The sequence below is a fragment of the Saccopteryx bilineata genome, chromosome 9 (assembly GCF_036850765.1).
Source record: "Saccopteryx bilineata isolate mSacBil1 chromosome 9, mSacBil1_pri_phased_curated, whole genome shotgun sequence".
In the NCBI taxonomy this organism is placed as follows: domain Eukaryota; kingdom Metazoa; phylum Chordata; class Mammalia; order Chiroptera; family Emballonuridae; genus Saccopteryx; species Saccopteryx bilineata.
This window is the reverse complement of record NC_089498.1, coordinates 70,166,250-70,186,618: the sequence shown is the minus strand read 5'-3', so window position 1 is coordinate 70,186,618 and position 20,369 is coordinate 70,166,250. Positions and strand designations below refer to the sequence as shown.

At 33.4% G+C, this 20,369-nt stretch overlaps 1 protein-coding gene across 6 annotated transcripts in view; it reads left to right on the top strand.

Annotated features, from left to right (window-relative positions):
• HERC4 (HECT and RLD domain containing E3 ubiquitin protein ligase 4) overlaps positions 1 to 20,369 on the top strand; it is a 152,548-nt gene that overhangs the window by 48,797 nt on the left and 83,382 nt on the right. For 3 of the 6 annotated variants that reach the window (XM_066243965.1, XM_066243963.1, XM_066243969.1), the window contains exons 3-7: positions 4,592 to 4,751; positions 8,828 to 8,917; positions 9,811 to 9,887; positions 12,880 to 13,101; positions 14,567 to 14,658. In XM_066243965.1, coding sequence (XP_066100062.1) covers positions 4,592 to 4,751; positions 8,828 to 8,917; positions 9,811 to 9,887; positions 12,880 to 13,101; positions 14,567 to 14,658 — 641 coding nt within the window. The remainder of the gene's footprint in view (positions 1 to 4,591; positions 4,752 to 8,827; positions 8,918 to 9,810; positions 9,888 to 12,879; positions 13,102 to 14,566; positions 14,659 to 20,369) is intronic. The other 3 variants (XM_066243968.1, XM_066243967.1, XM_066243964.1) reach the window with 2 other exon arrangements.

Genomic DNA, 20,369 nt, shown 5'->3' with positions numbered 1-20,369 from the left:
TATTTTGGGTAGCATATATTGCTACCCTTCAGCACTTTGGTATATCTGTAGGATAATTTCTTGGAGCCAGAATTGCTGTGTCCAAAAGGTAAACATATGTATTTTGTTAGATATGCCGTACTCCTTTCCATAAAGATTGTTGTATTTTGTACTCCTGCTATCAATATATGTCCCAGTAGAGCTTGAGCTCTACGGTCGATCAGGCGTCCCTGATTCAACTTCCCCAGCCGTGGGACACTCCTGCTTAACAGCAGGCCTGGCCAGCCTCTTTGAGACTGCTCTTGTGGAGGCGATGAGGAGTTCTACTTATTGGTACCAAGACCAGTTGCCACCGGAGGAAAGATGACCAACACACAAGTTAGTTGCAAGAATTACAGAGGCAGTTTATTACTCATAAATCCTATGGCGTGCCTGGGTACAGCTAAATGGGGCCCCTTTGGGTTGATCCTCTCAGCTGTCCTTGGTCAGAGCAGCGTGGAGACAGTCCATGTTCAATGTTGGAGTCTGAGCAACTACTGCAGTAAGGGGTCCCTCAGCTTTAGTACCCTTTCTGGCCTACACCTTCTAACAGGTGTCAGTCTACAGGATTATCACCTCAAACCACCTTTTTGGAAATTCCTAACAGGAAACCCTTTTATGTTAATTTACAGAAATATCGGCCTGACCTGTGGTGGCGCAGTGGATAAAGCGTCGACCTGGAAATGCTGAGGTCACCGGTTTGAAACCCTGGGCTTGCCTGGTCAAGGCACATATGGGAGTTGATGCTTCTCCCCACCTTCTCTCTCTGTCTCTCTCTCCTCTCTCTCTTCCTTTCTCTCTCCTCTCTAAAATGAATAAATAAAATAAAATAAAAAATAAAAAATAAATAAAAAAAATAAAATCTCAAAAAAAAAAAAGAAATATCACACAAGCCACTTTTAAGATATTCCTAAAGAAGCCACCTTTTATCTATATGTAACTTTACATGCATACTACTGGGCCCTGCACAAAAGGCATACATAGTCTGCCTATCATGTCTGTACACACTAGATTAATTTCCACCCAAAAAGCATAGCCTTATTTACTTGCCTTAATGGTTTTCTAATATTATATCCTAACTTATTTCTGTATATCTTTCATATTTCTATATTTCTATATATTTAATTACTATAACATTGTATTACTGTAACATGTGAAGGCCCTTTTCCCCAGCAGGTTAGAACTTTTTACTGTCTCCAAAGTTTTTTTCCAGAATGTCGTATACAGTAGTTGGAATCATACAGTATGTACACTTCATATTGGCATCTTTTACTAGAAATAGGTATTCAGTTTTCTTCCATGTCTTTTCATGGCTTGCTAGCTCATTTCTTTTTGGTGTGGAATAATATTCCATCATCTGGATGTACCACAGTTATCCATTCACCTAATGAAGGACTTTTAGGTTGTTTCCAAGTTTTGCTAGTTATAAATAAAGATGCTATAAAACTCCTGTGTGAAGGTTTTTACGTGGATGTAAGTTTTCAACTCCTTTTGGTAAATAACGAGGAGCACAGTTGCTGGATCATTAGGGTAAAAGTGTGTTTAGTTTTGTAAGGAACTGCCAAACTGTCTTCCAGTGACTGTACCATTTGCTTGACCACCAGCAGTGAGAGATTGTAGCGCTATATCCTTGCCAGCATTTGTTGTTAGTTATTTTTTGTTGTTTTTAGACAGAGAGAGATAGGAAGGGAGAGAGAGGGAGGAGAGAGATGAGAAGCATTATCTCATAGTTGCTTCACTTTAGTTGTTTATTGATTACTTCTCATACATGCCTTGACGGGGTAGGAGGGTGATGGCACATTCTGAGCCAGTGACGCCTTGCTCAAACCTGCAGCCCTGCACTAAACCTGGAAACCTTGGGGTTTTGAACCGGCGACCTCAGAGTTCTAGCTGATGTTCTGTCTACTGCGCCATCACCAGTCAGGCTTTGGTTAGCGTTTTGCATTTTGGCTCTGTTAACAGGTGAATAGTGGTATCTTATTTTAATTTGAAAATTTCCTGATGATTTATGATCAGTAGACCATTCTTAACTTGCCATCTAGATTTTCCTTGGGAGGGTGTCTGTTCAGGTCTTTTCCCTGTTTTTTAATTGGGTTGTTTATTTTCCTGTTGAATTTTAAGAGTTTTTTTTGTGTACTTTGGATAATATTTATTAGATAAATCTTTTACAAATTTTTTCCTGTCTGGGTTGTCTTCTCATTCTCTTGATAAATGTAAATTTTTATAATCGAAGGTAAATCCACATAGAGAAGTACATAAATTAAAAGTGTATGGCTTTATGAATTCTAAGTAAACATATTATTTCCCAATTTTTCTTACCTTTTTACTGATTTTATTTATTTTTACTTATTTTTTTGTGAGAGAGGTAGGAGAGAGATGAGAACTATCAAGTAGTAGTTGCTTCACTTCAGTTCATTGATTGCTTCTCATATGTTCCTTGACCGGAGGGTTCAAGATGAGCCAGTGACCTTTTGCCCAAGCTGGTGACCCCCTGCTGTAGCCAGCAAGCCTGTGCTCAAGTTGGCGATTTAAGGGTTTTGAACCAGGGCCTCAGCATTCCGGGTTGATGCTCTATCCACTGCACTACCGGTCAGGCTCTTTACTGCTTTTAGTTAGTTTTACTATAACAGAATTTTCTTGCATGGGTAAATGGAATCTATTACTCTTTCCTCAATTCAGTACTTAGCTAGAGTGTCAGGGTCTTCCAAAATTCTTCCTGGTATCATTCAAGACTTGAACAATTGCCATTTCTCTTTTGTATATCTTAGCATTTAGTTACAATCCTTATCCCACCTGTTTTTCTCTAGACTATAAACTCTGCGGTCTAGAACTCTTATTTTTGTATGTCTAGAGCTTGGAGCACAGGAGGTATACACTAAATATTGCTTAGTATGAATGATTGTTTTTTTGTGTTTTGGATTTTGATGTCTTGATTTTACAACTATTGCTATCTAATTAGGTATTCCTAAGTTGTTATTGCTTAACCAACCAGTCTTACTCTCTTCATTTTGACATTTTCTTCTCTATTAGTTCCCTTGAAGACTGTTCTGGAGAAACATTGACTTCTTTTTGGGGTCTCTGTGGGACAGTACAGATCTTTTCTGTTTTATTTTTTTGTTCATAGTTAAGATTTATGGGAATGTTTTGCTATAAAGAAATGAAGCCACACTTCTAAGTTCTTTTTTCTTAATTTCTTTGGGGGGGGTACTATTTTATATCTTGTTTTCCTTTTTTATTTTTGTATGTTTCTGCAATATAATTACATAAAAGACATTCATACAAAAAGTGAGACTAGTATAGCGAACTTTTACGTACTCTTCAACAGCTTCTTATTATTCACTCATATAGTTCTTTAAGGTAAGTACTTAAAATATCATTAGGGTTGCTTAGGCCAGATAGCTCAGTTGGTCATAGCATTGTCCCAAAGCTCAGAGGTTGCCGGTTCGATCCCCAGTCAGGGTACATCCGATTTCTGTCCTTCTCTCTCTTTTTCTTTCCTTTCCTCTCTAAAATCAGTAAACATTAAAAAAATATATGTATCACTAGAGTTGGACAGATTCCTAGAGGCTGTCTAGGGCTAACCGCCCACCCCAAAATGCAGGGTAGTGATAATACAGATACAATTTGAATTTCTCTGTACATAGGAATTTAAACCTTGATACAATCTGTTTCATTATTGAAGGGCTGCGTTTGTACACAGAGCTAAAATATTCTTCTGAAGAAAGAATATTTGATTGATTCAGTTTTAACAACTCTTCAACGCGAGGCTTTCAGTTTATTGAAGACACAAATTATAGCTTTCTTATTAAGCTTAAAAGAATTAAATGGCATCTTAAAAAATCTTATAGTGGTACTAGTAAAAAATTGGTAGGAATTGCACATATCTTAAGACTAAGGAGACAATTGCACTTTACTGATTTGTCAGTAGTTACTGTCAGTTTTATGAAGGGCTAATACTTAGATTTAATTCCGGGTTTAAAACTTGAGCATTTTTTAACCACATACAGAGTTTTTATTTGAACCCTATTTGTTATGGACCCGTTGCCTTTCAATTCTCTCCTCAGCATATCCAATAGATGATTTATTTATGAGCTCTATAAAGAATTTGTTTCCTTTCAGAAATTGCACATTTAGATTATTTCATTAAGTTCAGAATCACTCTAGAGTACATCTGTATAGTAATGTAAGTGCCAATGGTAATTTTATTATTAAAAAAACAAACAGCCTAGGTTATTTAAGTGATTCCCTTTTCAGCTAGACTCTTTTATATTGTTTAATGGCTTTGATTGAATGAGGATGATTTTCTGAATCTTTATAAGCCCTTAAACATCTTCACCCAAATGTTCAAGTCACTTAATATTCTGAGTCAATTATGCCCTACAATGTATATCTATATTTACCATAGTGAAAGTTTTGTATAGAGCATATTTGATAGATTCTTTCAGAGTAACTGAAGTTATACTTAGTCTGTATTTCAGCATTTCCTTAGCTTTTTTATGCAAGATGAAGATTGTTTTATTCTCATTGGTAGTTCAAAACTAGAATATAATGTCTCTCTCCTTGATTTCTGTAGAGCAGGTTGTTGCCCTGGATGCCCAAAATATTGTAGCTGTTTCATGTGGAGAAGCTCATACATTAGCACTAAATGACAAGGGCCAGGTGTATGCTTGGGGTCTCGATTCTGATGGACAACTTGGCCTTCTAGGATCAGAGGAATGTACCAGAGTCCCCAGGTAACAAAGGTGACCAAAAAGAGGTCTTTAATAATATTTTATCATAAATTTATTATTAAATTGTTCTGTATACTGTGAGCATGGAGGAGTTGACACCTAATTATTTCTCCCCTTTAAGTTCCTAAGTTTACTGTTTAGGTTATTACCTTTACTTTGGGTTGAGTGTTCTTTTTTTATGTACTTTATGTGTTCTCCCACATATCTTGAGTAGTCCAGATATTGACATGTTTATTAAATATTGGTTGATTGCATGTTTCTTTATCTTATTTTTAAATCTTTATTGTTTTTATTGAAAACATAAGTTTTACATGGTTAATGTAAAAATAATTTAGTCACTTTACACTTCTTTATATAGCAGTGACCACTATTTAATTTCTTAACCATTAAATTAATCATAGAATTATTTAAAAATTAAAATGCTTTATCAGTGTAATCTTAAAACTTTATACAGGGTATAGGCATTGTTTTAATATTAAAAATTGTAAGAGCATGAACATATCTAGGAAAAATATAAATTAAAGATTTAAAGAAAAATACCTAATTTCTTATAAATAAATAAATAATATACTAACTCATACTTTTTAAATTATACAAATTCTTGCCACCTTAAACCCTTGTTCTTTATTCCTACTAATAGTTGTATGGACAAAAGAGAACTTTTCAGAAAACCAAGGATTTTAGCTAGTTTTAGATTTATTTTAGGTAGCAGTTTTTAAATACACATTGAGATATTTTTAATTTAAAATTGATACTGTTTATTTTGGTTTCAGAAATATGATGTCACTACTAGAATGAGAAAATGGAGCACAGGAACTAATGTTTCAGTAACAGGAACTCTTATCACTGTTAGAATGAGTTCTTTTCTGAGGAGAGGAGCAGCAGCCCCATCCGAGCTGTCCTCAGTGCCTGGGGCCGTCGCTCAAGCTAATCAGGCCACTGGCCGTAAGGTTGGAAGAGAGAGAAGGGGGATAAGGAGGGGAAGAGAAGCAGATGGTTGCTTCTCATATGTGCCCTGACCAGGGATTGAACACAGGACTTTCACTTGCTGTGCGGATGCTCTATCCACTGAGCAACTGGACAGGGCTGAGGGGTTTTTTGTTTTAAACTAGGAAAGGTAGCTCCTTTAATAAACCTATAAACTTCCCTGTGTTGTAACATATTAAAACGTTTTTTATCTTTAGTTTGACATTTTATATTTATTCTGGAAATGGATTATCTGTTGAGACTTTTGGATACATCACAATCCCCTATTTTTTTTTATTGAATTTATAACTAAATTTCACAAAACTCAACAAATTTTTCCCTATTGTTTCTTTTGCAATAACAATGAAATACTTGGGATGATGAAACAAGCAGTGTTCTCATTATACTTTTAATGTCTCTTAATGATGATGCTGTTGGGAGAAAACTTTTTTCTTAAGCTAAGTAAATTGAATTCTTTTAGTCATTTCAATTTTGATTTCTTTCAGAAAATGGTCATTTGCAACCAAACAGTTATTGGCTAGATAATACAAAGCATTCACAGAAACATAGTGACCTTATGTTTGTCATGCCCTCTACTGTTTTTATTTCCTCTCTCCAGTAATTGTAGAACGAGGTTTTTAATTTAAGATTTTTTAAATTTTATGTTTTTTATGGTTGTAAAGGGACTTGCATGTTAGATTTTCTAAGTTAATATTCTCAAGACCATGATTCATGGCAGAGCTTTCTAGTGTACTTCATTTTTACTCCACTGGTTTCTTAATTTTCTTTCTTTCTTTTTTTTTTTTTTTTGTTTCTTAATTTTCATACTTAATTTTTGTTTCTGCTTCTGGTATAAGGGATTTCAGTCACTAATCCATAGATAATTAGTAAATGGGAAAGAAAGGTAACTAAGGAGAGAATTTTATTTTTTATATATTTATTTTATTTTTTTTAATTCAGTGAGAGGTGGAGAGGCAGGAGAGAGATTCCTACATGTACCCTGACTGGGATCAACTCGACAAACCCACTAGGGGGCAATGCTTTGTCCATATGGGGTGTTGCTTGTTGCTCAGCAACCACGCTCTTCTTAGCGCCTGGGGTGGAGGCCGTGGAGCCATTCTCAATGACTGAGGCCAACTTGCTCCAATCGAGCCATGGCTGTGGGAGAGGAAGAGAGAGAGAGAGAGAGAGAGAGAGAAGCGAAGGGGGAGGAGTGGGGAAGCAGATGGGTGCTTCTCCTCTGTGCCCTGACTAGGAATTGAATCTGGGATATCCACATGCCAGGCCTATGCTCTACTACTGATCAGGACTGAGAATTTTACTATATGACAGTTTATTTGAAGATTGCTTAATAATTATATTTTTGTTGGGTTTTTTTGTTTTATTTTTTTGCAATAGAGAAACAGGAAGGAAAGGTCAGAGATGAGACACATCAGCTCATAGCTGTGGCACTTTAGTTGTTCATTGATTGCTTTCTCATATGTGCCTTAATCGGTGGGGGGGGGGTGCGCTCTTGCTGAGCTAATGACCCCTTGCTCAAGCCAGTGACCTTGGTTTCAAACCTGAGTCCTCAGTGTTCTAGGTCAATGCTCTATCCACTGCGCCACCACCTGTTCAGGCATAAATGATGTATTTGTGACATTATTATTTTATGACCTTGGATGGGGGGACCTGAAAGAGTTCTTACTTGATTCCTTTGCTTTAAACTTGTTTTTATATTTTTTTCTAAAAATCTATATTAACTTTAAGCTGTGTTCTTCTGTTTAAGCTCACTACATTTTTCATGAACATAATCTGATTTATGACATATACCTAGTTTTTACTGATGTTTTCAATTTAAAAGGTAATTTAGTATTTCAGTATAATATATTTTTATGAAAGACAGTAATTTTTTTTCAAGTTTCAGTACCCTAGGATATTTTAGATGTCAGGCCTTTTCTAGATTCTTAGAGATGTCACCCAGCTTTGTAAATTTCATGTACACTTTGAATAAAACATTAATAGAAGAGAGAAGGAAACTCAAATATATGTAAACAGATTTTTAAAAATTACTGTTTATGATTTTCATAAGAGGGACTAGAAATGTGAAGATTCACATTAGGCTGTACTTTCTCAAGAACAAAATCCATTTTTATGCCAAAAGCTGAGTATGTAAATTAAGTGGGACTTTAAAATTAAAAAATGTAGAATTGATATAAAATATATTGAAACTTTTACTTTTGATAATCTTTCTAATTTTGTTGTATTTTGAAATCATTACTTCTTGGAGAAAGACTGAAATTATTCAATATCAATAATCTCTATAGACCTGATATTTTGGCTTGTTATTATGTTTTTAAATGTAGGATATATATTATACCTTCATAAAAATAAAGTCTGATTTTACTTTTAGTTTAATGTAAGTGGAAGTACATACTTCTGCATGCAAACTTTAGAAAATTAATTGCTGGAAATGAAGTTTTAGTGTATTTTTCAAAATTCTATTTATTTGACATATGCAATAAAAAATAAGAAAGTGTGATATGATCCTTGTGAGAACAGCTTCTTTTGGACTATAGAAATTAAATAGCTTGGTCAAAAATAAAATCATTTTCTTAATTTCACTCAGTTTTAAATATATATCTGTATTACAATAGTTTTAATACTTCAGTCTTGAAGACTTGACAAACTCACTTATCCTTTAACAGTGTACTCATTGCTTACTTTTTGCAAGGCACTGTGATAGATGCTAGAGATTCATGGGTATAAGACACAAAATCTACCTTCAGAGAGAGCTTATTGTTTAACATTACAGCGGTAATAAGTGAGTAAATATACCAGTAATTAATAATAATAAATCCTGTGAAGGAAAAAAAACACAGGATATTAATTCCTATTTTGCATTGCCAATGTTTGATTTTGCTAATTGCAGAAACATGGTATTTTGCTACCTTTTAAAATCTGAGGAGAGTACATTGGATCCTGCTAACTTGCTGGATTCTGTTAAATTGTAGCAGTACAACTTTCAGGTTTTTAGTTAAGAACATAAATCCACTAAATAAAAATATTTTAAATACATAATATGGGATTAGAGTAACTCATCTTTCTCCTGCTCAAAATTTGATTTGCTGAAGCTGCCTCCCGAAAATCACGAGTATCGACACTCTGGTCAGAACTTGCTCCGGACTCTCATTTGGCAGAATCAGGTCAGGTGGCAGTATCAGGTAAAGGGAAATAAGAAACATAATTATGTTTGCTTCCTACTTTTTTTTTCTTGAAACCTTCATGCAGTAAAAACAGTAGAATGGTCAGGTAAATGAAAATACTTAAGAAAAACCTGGGATGTTTAATGCACAATTACTTGATATTTGTAAGGTTTTAAAATCACATTGCAGTTAAGGAAAGATCAGAAATAGGTGAACAAAAGAAATTATAAAAAGAAAAGGAAAAAACCCAAGATGGCAGAAATTTGAACATATCATTGATTATAATAAATGTGCATTGATTAGATTTCCCTACTGAGGAATTAAATTGAATATCCCTGATTTAGATGTAATGCACAGGGAGAGCCTGAAAGGAATAGAGTTCATAATTTGTGAATTGGTGACACCACATGATACGCATGTTATTTGTTCTGAAGGAACCTAATAGAAGAAGACACGTTAAAACTAGGTCAAACATCATGTATATTTGTTTTACAAATATATGTTGTAAGTTTTATGTTTTAGCCTAAAGATTTTTTTAAATTCTGATAATAAAAAATCTTCTAAATTGTAAAAACACTCTGAGGAGTAATTGAGGTGTATGCATAATATTGCTTAAATGTGCTTTTGGAGTATTTTTTGGAAAAAGTAAAAAGCAAACGTATTTTCTCATCACACTTTTTTTTATTTCTAGATTTTGTTTACTGACTTCAGTGAAAATTTTTGATAAACTGGGCTTGGTTGGTAGGAAAGTACTTATACATAGTAGGTGGTTGATAAATAGCGTATATCTATTCATATATGTGTAGAGGTAGGTAGGTAGGTAGGTATTTGGATAAGTAGATAGGTATGGCATTTAGGGTCCATTTATTAAATGGAATTAACTTATCCTGGTCTCTCTTCTTATTTTCTAGAAATATTAAAAGTTTGTCAGATATCCAGATAGTACAGGTTGCTTGCGGTTACTATCATTCACTTGCACTTTCTAAAGGTAAGCATTGTTTTTATTTTTTCTTTTTCAATTTTATTACTTGATGCTTTAATTGAACAGAAAGTCCTCCAACTTTGTTCTTCTTATTTAAGATTGTCCTAGTTCTTGATTCTTTTCATTTCCATATACATTTTTGAATTAGGTTGACAGTTTTCACAGACATATAAACTACTTGGAGTTTGAGTGGTATTGCACTGTCTCCATAAATCAATTTGAGGAAAGTCATACAATACATGTTGTCTTTTAGTCCTTGAACATGCTATTTTCCTCCATTTATTTTAATCTACTTTTAATTTTTCTGAATTATATATTACTAGTATATAGACATATAGACATGAATGAAATTGACTTTTGTATCTGTTTATGTTAGTCTGTTACATGCTGTTTCTTTATAGCTGGGGAAAGTTCTAACTTGCCCAATCTTATTTGCTCTCACAGATAACCTTTTATAAATAAAAATAGAGAAGGCTAAGATTCCTATTATCTTTGTTTGCTTTCCTTTCTTAAGTTTTTTATTTTGTTGGGTAAGGATTGTAACTTGGGTTGGTAAGGAACCTGCCATATATTTGTTTTCACCATTAAAAAAAAGTTCCAGTGGCTTCTTAATTAATATTATATTATTTTAATTCATTAAATTTCTATTGAGGCCTACTATGAATTAAGCGTAATGCTAGAGCTTTAGGGAAATACAGATAAGTATACAAACAGTTTTAGGGATCATACCATCTTGTAAAAGAGACAGATATACAAATAAATAGCTATAGATTAAGGCAGAAAAAAATACTACTTTGGTCAAGGTAAAAGTAAAATGCTAGAGGAATAAAGGAAAAAGTGTCATTAGTTCCAGTCAATAGAATTTGTAACAATAAGGAATGGATTGGTATCTGATGCAAATCTTGAGAGATAAGCAAGACTTTATTCAGAAATGAAGAAATGTTTAGAAATAGCTACGGGAAATATTGAGGATTGGCTAAGGTGATGGTATTATTAAAGGCACAGAATCAGGAAAGTATTTATATTTTGGTTGAGTATTGACATGTAATTGTAAAACATGGGAGACACACTCAGATTTCTATAGGAGCTGAAGGAAAACAAATTTGTTACACTGGGTCTTAAATGCCATATTAAGTAATTTAGACTTCTGTGGATAGTAGGGAAGCTAGCATTCCCAATACTCTTTATTGTTACTTTGCCAACTCCTCTTTTGATATTTTGGTAGGTAAATCCAAGATAAATTTAAACCTAGAGGTTTTACTTTTGAGGGTAGTTCTCTATCTTGACTCATAAGAATTTTTTTTTTGAAAGACAGAAACAGACAGGAAGGGAGAGAGATGAGAAGCATCTACTCGTAGTTGCATCATTTTAGTTGTCATTGATTGTGTCTTATATGCAGCTTGACTGAGGTCTCCAGCTGAGCCAGTGACCCCTTGCTCAAGCCAGAGACCTTCAGCTTCAAGCCAGCGACTTTTGGCCTCAAGCCAGACATCACGGGGTCATGTTTGTGATCCCACGCTCAAGCTGATGATCCAGCGTACGAGCCAGCAACCTTGAGGTTTCGAATCTGGGTCCTCAGTGTTCCATGTCGATGCTCTATCCACTGTGCTGCCAACTGGTCAGGCTTGACTCATAGATACTCTTTTGCCTTGTTCATCTTTATGCTTGGTGCCATATCTTATTTATTAAATGAATTTCTTTTTTTTTTTGATTACTTAGTATGAGCGAGGCACATTAAGGTATACAGTATGCAGTGGTAAGCAGTATACTACTAGCCCTTATGGAACAGTCACACAAATAACACTATAATTACATATTATGAAAAAATGCTGTAAAGAAAAAAAATTTAGGGTATTTAGAACATATAACGGGACTGAAAATCTGGGAGATAACAAAGGACTTCAGCTGGGAGAGAATAGAAGTGAATTAGACAAAGATGAGGGAACAGCAAGTGTGTGAGAAATGGACATTGAAGAATGTAAAGGAAGGTGAGTGTGGCTTGAGTATAATGCTAATATGTGCATAAAATATTTGTGGTAATACATATCAGTAGTTGCTAAGAGTAGCTGTCTCTTGGAAGAGGAACCAGAGACCTAATTTTAGAGGGAGACTTACTTTAAATGTACACTTTAAATGTTTTATATAGTAAGAACTTTTAAAAATTAGTTGTTAGTGCATCAATTATTAGTTTAGTGTCATTTATTTAATAGAAATAAATAAAAAGATGTCTGAAGTTGCAAATGAGGGTGGAAGTGGGGTGGCAAAAGTACCACCAGACAAATTGTTATGGGAACCAGGTGAGATGGTGGGGAGTGGATCCATTTGCCATGTTTTTCTTTGGAAAGAAAACTGTATGTAACTTGGTGATAGGTTAAATAGACTGATACCAGTCTCTATGCCATATGAGAAGAGAGAAGAGTATTAAGAATGACTCCTTGTTTTTGTGACTTGTGCTACTGAATTAGTTATGATGTCATTTAGTGAGATGGGGGACACTGGGAAGAGGTCCAGGTATGAGAGGTAGGGTGAGGGTCATGAGTTCATTTGGGGAACACTGAACCGGAAGTGCTTTGAAATATACAAGCATAGGTATCAGGTAAACAAATTGATACATGGGCATATTGTTAACGGAAAGGTCTAGGCTAGTGAAAGTTTGAGTATGACGAGCATATAATTGAGAACTAAAACTTTGAGGTTGGATGAGTACCTCTTAGGAAAAATTATAGAACAAAAGTGAAACCTGAGGAATGTCAAAAAGAGACAGTCCTGTCCTGAGGAGCATAAATTATGTGATTTACCCATTCGTCACTAAAATCAGTCAACTTAAAGTGTATTACAGAACATTCTTCTAGGTAATATTATGTTTCCATAGAGAAATAAACTAAAAGAGGAATGTGCATTTCCATCTGATGAAAGAATATCCCAAAATAACTGATGATTTTCAAATGAAACCGTGTGTGTGAGAAAAATTGTTAATTTTCTGATTTTTGTTTTACAGCAAGTGAAGTCTTCTCTTGGGGACAGAATAAATATGGCCAGTTGGGTTTAGGCATTGACTGTAAAAAGCAGGCTTCACCACAGCTGATTAAATCTTTGCTTGGAATCCCTTTCATGCAAATTGCAGCAGGAGGAGCCCATAGTTTTGTACTCACCCTTTCTGGAGCTATCTTTGGATGGGGACGCAACAAATTTGGTCAACTAGGTCTTAATGATGAAAATGGTAGGTTTTCGTTATTATAGTTGTACTTTTAAAAAGAGATGGTCTTTTGAGATGGATCAGTGATTCTTAGTTTAAGAGAGAAATGTACTCATAACTTCCTTGATAGGGAGGTAGGGCTAGAGGAGGTTAATTTAAAAATTTCATTTAATAATAGTTTTAGGAGATGGTGGAAGGCCCCCAAAAATATTTTATCATAAAATATAAAAAGTAAAATTATATAAAATATTTTTGCTGTTAGATGTTCATTAAAAGAAAGTTGAAAAACAGTACGTATGTCAAATTGGTTATCCTGTTGGCCAGTGTTGGTGGAAAGTAGCAATGTAACATGAAGTGCTAATCTATTTGAGATTTTTAAGGAAATATTGAAGTAATCTGAGTCATTAAGTTAATCTTCAGTTTGGTTTCCACTTTTTTTTTTCTGAAGCTGGAAACCGGGAGAGACAGTCAGACAGACTTCCACATGCGCCCGACCGGGATCCACCCGGCATATCCACCAGGGGGCGACGCTCTGCCCACCAGGGGCGATGCTGTGCCCCTCCGGGGCGTCGCTCTGTTGCGACCAGAGCCACTCTAGCACCTGGGGCAGAGGCCAAGGAGCCATCCCCAGCGCCCGGGCCATCCCTGCTCCAATGGAGCCTCGGCCGTGGGAGGGGAAGAGAGAGACAGAGAGGAAGGAGAGGGGGAGGGGTGGAGAAGCAGATGGGTGCTTCTCCTGTGTGCCCTGGCCGGGAATCGAACCCGGGACTTCTGCACGCCAGGCCAACGCTCTACCACTGAGCCAACCGGCTAGGGCCTTAGGTTCCACTTTTAACATTAATGCTAGAGTCTTGAAAATAAACATTTTGTATTTTAAAAAATATAACTACTTGAAACAAGTTGGGGTCTTGGAATTGATTTTTTGTAACTATATTTGGTCAAATGCCAGTATTTGAAATACAAATACTAATTTCATGAAGTTCAACATAATAGTAATGACTTAAGTGGACAAAAGTGAGTTGTTGATCTAGTAACAACTGGTAATGAAAAGCAAATAATACTCTCAGAGAATTTCAGAATATTGTTTTTCTGCATAAGACAGATTAGGGCGTTGTATCTCTTTTCTGCTACAAAATAGCAGAAAGATTTTCAAACTTTTAAGTAGGATCCTCTGAGCTTAATTATTATGAGTTGAATATAAAATATGATATATAGAAACAGTCAGATAGTTTTGAAATTCCTTGATTGCTGATTGGCATTTAGGCAGTTTAACACTTAAATTATTCTTTTTAAATTCCTCCTTTATCACAGTAAAATAGAAAGGCCTGGGAACCTAGATTAGTTGGCTTGTAGTACAAAAATCATTGAATCATGGTTAACATTATTTAATCATCACTGTCCACTGAGCTTGATAAGCTATAGAGGAAACACACTTTAGAAGAGTTTTAATTTAAAAAATATTGTTAACATCTCTTGTTGGAATTTTCAGATAGGTATTTTCCTAATTTACTAAAGTCACTAAGAACTCAGAAAATAGTTTATATATGTTGTGGAGAGGATCATACTGCGGCACTAACCAAGGTATTGTACTCCTATGAAACTTCTTTATTGTTACTTAATAATTAGTAAATGTTTTCATAATATGTACATTAAAAGTTGAGTGTTATTGATGTTTAAAAAGTAATTTATCTTGGAAAAAGGACCTTGCTTATTATTTGTTCTCAAAAATGACTTAATTTTCAAATTTGTTTTATGTTATGAAATGTGAATTGTAATCTGTGAAATGTGATGATAGTATATATTGTTGAGTTTCTCAGCCTTGTGTGAAATACTGCTTCAATAATATTTTGAATGAAAGAATTCCTTTCAAGTTTGTCAGGTTTGCCGTGATGTGTATATCATTCCCACTTATGCATAACTCTGCCTTGTTTTAATTTAGCTCCCATTTGGCTTATAAATATGCATATAACAAATAATAGAGAATACCGAATAGAAGATATAACAAGTATTAGATTATTTGTTATTATCCATAGGCCAGTGTTATGCAAGCAGTTATAATGAGTTTTCATTGCAATGTTAATGGCTTTAACTCTGATATCCTCACTTTATTTGGTATGTGCCAATTCAGTATCAGTATTGAGTATAGTACCTCTCTAGTGGTTAGAAGTAAAATGAAAATAAAAACATCAACCTTTACCAGGAATATTATTATAGTCATGTTAACAAAGGAACTGGAAAGTTTCCATTGGCTTACTTAGAAATTAATGATTTTGCTTCTGTTTCTTCATCTTGCATAGTATATAAAATTGGCAAGAAAAAATTAACTTCTAATCAGGCTTTATAACACTCCCACATTGGAATTTTAGCATGATAAGAATCATTCTTAGTCATTATCAAATATAGTGTACTCATTTAAAAAATATGACAAATTATAAAAGTTAATTTTTAAAAATTTTATATTACTTGCCATTTAGTAAGGAAGTTTTACTTGTAGTTACCTGTTGATCTTATTACCATAGGTTATTCATTGTTATAATTCAGATTACAAATGTAGTCACTAAAGTCTTATTAAATCATATTGGAAGTTATAAATTTTAGTTCTCTTCTGTCATTGGTATTTGGAAGAAATACGGCTATGTTGAAATAACAGTATAAAACATTTTGCGTAATATTAGTCTTTGGGACTAACTTTGTGGTAGAAAAACTCGATGTTAATGCTTTTCAAATAACCATTCCTCTTATTTTCCTAGCATATATGACTATCTATATTTGAGTTATTAAAAATGCTAATTATAGTATTTTTTATTTTCTCTAAGAAGTAGCTGGTGATACTTACATATTGGAGTTTTTGGTGTATATTATTTTTAACAAAATCAGATCATTTTAAATATCCCAAAAGTAAAATAGTTTATTTTGCCTTGATTTAAGTTAGAATATAGTCCATATCTCTATATCTTTTGCTTTTCTGGAAGAATATTTTGCAAATTAAGATTGCTTTATGAAACAGTTTATTTGTATAAAATCTTTAATAGGAAAATGATTTTAGGGAAAAATTTAATACAAACTCAAAAACTAAATAGGAAGACTTTTATGATAATGGATATGAGGACACTACTATAAAGATGTCAGAAATTTTCAAGTTAATTTAAAGATTCATTATGAAAATCATATATACATATCCTTTTTGACTTATTCACTTTTAAGAATCTATCACAAAGATAGGAAGTTCAGTATACATAAGGCTATTTATTATGGCATTATTTTAATAGCAAAAGAATGGAAGAATCTAATGTCCATTAGTAGCAGTCTTGTTGAGTAAACTGGTAACTCCATGCAATGGAATACCGTGGCTGATAAAACAGAATAAGGAAGATCTCTGTATTGTGATGTGGAATGATCTTCAGAATATATTGTTAAGGAAAAAGACAAAAGAACAGAATAGTTTCCTTTTGTATAGGAAGGGGTGAAATATAAATGTTACATTTTAGTTACATTTTTAAAAAATTAAAGCTATATCATATTTACCTTGCCTTATAGCTTTGACGTTGGAATGTATAGACTATTATAATAAAAAGCAAACATATATTTTAATAGTTAAACATTTCTTAAAAATTTAAAACAAAAACACAACTAGTGGTACAACTACAGGAAGAATTCTTTTAGGTCCTTATAAATTACAATATTTTGTTGTACATCACTAGTGGAAAATAGCCTAAGAATAAACCATTCACAAATTGATAGCAGTAAAATTGGTAATATTTTTTTCAATATATAGAAAGTAGGATAAAGCAAATAAGTACTCATTAGAAGCTGATTTTCAGCTTTAGAGAAAAGAGATATAAAATGGTAGGAGTTAAAACCCTGTGATCTTTACTTTGAATCACAAATATCATTATAAACTTTTTTTTTTCCTTCTATAAAAATGAGTTTTCTTTTTTTCCCCTTTATTTTTTAGGACAACATCAAGGTCCTAGAAGTAATTAACAATGTACTGTCATGAAGCAGTGATAATTCCTTGATTGTTGTACACTTCATACTAAAAGGAATCAGGGCTTGTAGCAAGAATAGTCTTAGGTATTTTGTTACAAAAGCTCAAAGACTACTATGGTCACGTTAGAAGGACAACTTGAAGATACTTTCATTGGTTTACAAAAGGAAATAATGACTACAATAAATGTAAATATATCAAATATATAAAAATCCATGACTTTGTAATGATACTTTCCCCCAAATTAATAAAAATTCAATTTCATTGCTTTTCTTTGGAGATTGCTAGGACAACTCATTTTTCTTAAAATTCTAACAATCATTTATTCTACCTCTTATTAGCAGATTGTATTTCAGAGTAACTTAATAGTTGATGAGATAAATTCTCTTTAGAAGAACTCCAACTAATAAATCCAGAAGAAATAAGATGAGAAAATCTCCATTTTATACTCCCCAATGAAATAATGGATCTAGGTAAAGATCAGCAACATTAAGCTTAATGTTTAATTAGACTAAAACACATTGACCTACTTTTAAATAATTATAATTGACATACAGTTAAAATTTTATTATTTTGGCCTACTTATTTTTAATATCACCTACCAGACATGCATTCTGATATGATGCAATAAAATAATCAGAAAAATTAAAACATGCTCTCAGTATTAGATGATATTAAGAAATTAATAGTAAAGGGATCAGTTAATCAAAAGGATATAACAATTGTGCCTATATCGCACCCTACATAGGAACAACTAAATATATTAAACAAATATTAACAGTTTGAAAGAGACAGGAACACAGTAATAGCAGGGGATTTCAGTACCCCACTTTTAACAATGGTTAGATCATCCAGACAGAAATTAATAATGAAATGTTGTACTTGAACTGCATTTTATATCAAGTGGACTTAAACAGAACATTTCATCCAGCAGCAGCAGCAGAATACACATTTTTTCTCAAGCACACATGAAACATTCTGCAGGAATGTTTAACAAATGCAAGAAGGTGGAAATCATATCAGGTATTTTTTTCCAGCCAAAATGGTATGAAACTAGTAACAGGAGGAAAAACGGAATTTTCCCAGTGAGTGAAAACTAAAAAGCACACTCCTGAATAAACAGTGGGTCAAAGAAGAAATAAAAGGGTAATCAAAAACTATTTTGAGAAATGAAAATGGCAACACAATATACCCAAACTTATGGGATGTAGTAACAAAGCTCTAAGAGGGAAGTTGACACTTATAAAACACCTACTTTAAGAAAAAGAAAGTTCTCAAATGAACAGTGCCTTCCTACCTCAGGGAACTAGAGGGAAAAAAAACCTAAGTCCACAGTTAGAAGGAAGGAAATAAAAATCAGAAATAGAGACCAGAAAGCATTAGAAAGATTAAAAAATGTTTTTCTGAAAAGGCTAAAAATTAACAGGTTAGATAGACTAAGAAAAAAGATGAGTCAAAATCAAAAATTAAAAGGAGATATTACAGCTGATGCAAAAGAGACTATGAATACTCATACACTAACATTGGATAACCTAGATCAGTGTTTTTCAACCGCCAGTCTGCAGACTGGTGCAGGTCCTCATAAGAGTTAAGCACAATGTTGTTTGAAGATGATAGACCCAATGATGATAGACTTTACAGTCTTCATACAATATCAGGGTGGTTAACATGAAATTTCTGGTGGACCTCCACTTATCTGTGGACCAGCAGTTGAAAACCACTGACCTAGCTAAAATGGATAAATTTCTAGAAACATAAACCAAGATTGAATTGTGAGGAAATAGAAGACTTGAACAGACCTTTAAGAAGATTGAATCAGTAATGAACAACTCTTCCAACAGCCCTGGCAGACCATATCAAACTAAAAAAGCTGTGCTACAAAGGAAATGACAGTCAATAAAATGAAAAGGCAACCTATAGAATGGGAAAAATATTTGTAAAACATATCTAGTAAGAGTTAATATTAAATATATAAGGAACTCATAATTTAATAGTTACAAAATAATTTAATTTAAAAATGAAATGGGCCTTAATAGACATTTTCCCAAAGAAGATGTAAAACAGATACAGGAAAAGGTATCAATGTCAACATCACAGTCATCAAGGAAATGCGGACTAAATTCACAATGAGATATCATTTCATATTTGTTAGAATGGCTATTATAAAAAAAACACACAAAAATCAGGTATTGCGGAGGATGTAAAAAAAAAAAAAAGCAGAACCCTTGTACATTGTTGGTTGGAGGATAAATTGGCACAGCCATTATGGAAAACACTATGGAGATTCCTCAAAAAATTACAAATAGAACTACTATATGAGCAAGCAGTGCCACTTCTGGATATATGAAGGAAGTGAAAACAGACTCTTGAAAATATAACTGGATTCTCATGTTCATTACAGCATTGTTCACAGTAGCCAGGTTATGGAAACGACTTAAGTGTTCATTGTCAGATGAATGAATAAAGAAAATACACAAAGTGGAATATTATTTAGCTATAAAAAAAATTTATTTGCAACAACATAGATGGACCTTGAGAGGTAGTATGCTAATTGAAATAAGCCAGAGAAAGACAAATTCTATATGGTATCATTTATAAGTGGAATTAAAAAAAATTAAATTCATTGAAACAGTAGAATGGTGGTTACTAGAGGGTTGGGGGAAATAGGGAGTTGGTCAAGGGTACAAAGTTTCAGTTATAAGATGAGTAAGTTCTGGATTCCATGTACATGTTAAACTATTTTACAATACTATGTCGTATATACTTGAAATTTGCTGAGAGTAGATCTGAAGCCTTCTCACACACAAGGAAGTATGTGAGGTAATGAATGTATTAATTAACTTCATTGTGGCAGTCATTTCACAATGTTTACAGATCAAACTCACTGTATATTTTATATACAGTTTTTTTTTTTGGCAATTTATAAGTAAATAAAACTTGGAATAAAATACCAGTTATAAAATTCAAATGAAAATTAACATTGTTGCTCTTTCTATCCAGAAAAGGAAATTAATATTAACTTTGTGTGGTAATAGTATTGCATTACATATTTTTACCTGTTAGGTATAAGCCAGTGAAGATGTATTTACATTGATAGGTGAGATGATTTCATGACCAAAATTTGCTTTAAAATACTCTGCAAAAGGGGGTTAGGGGACATCCATGAAACAATTATATAACTTGCCGGTTGTTGAAACTGAGGGATGATTATATGATAATTCATGTATATTTTTGTCTGATTTTCTATTTCTTTGAAATTTTCCATGAAGAAAAGTTTTAAAAAGAAAAATCAATTTATTTTCCT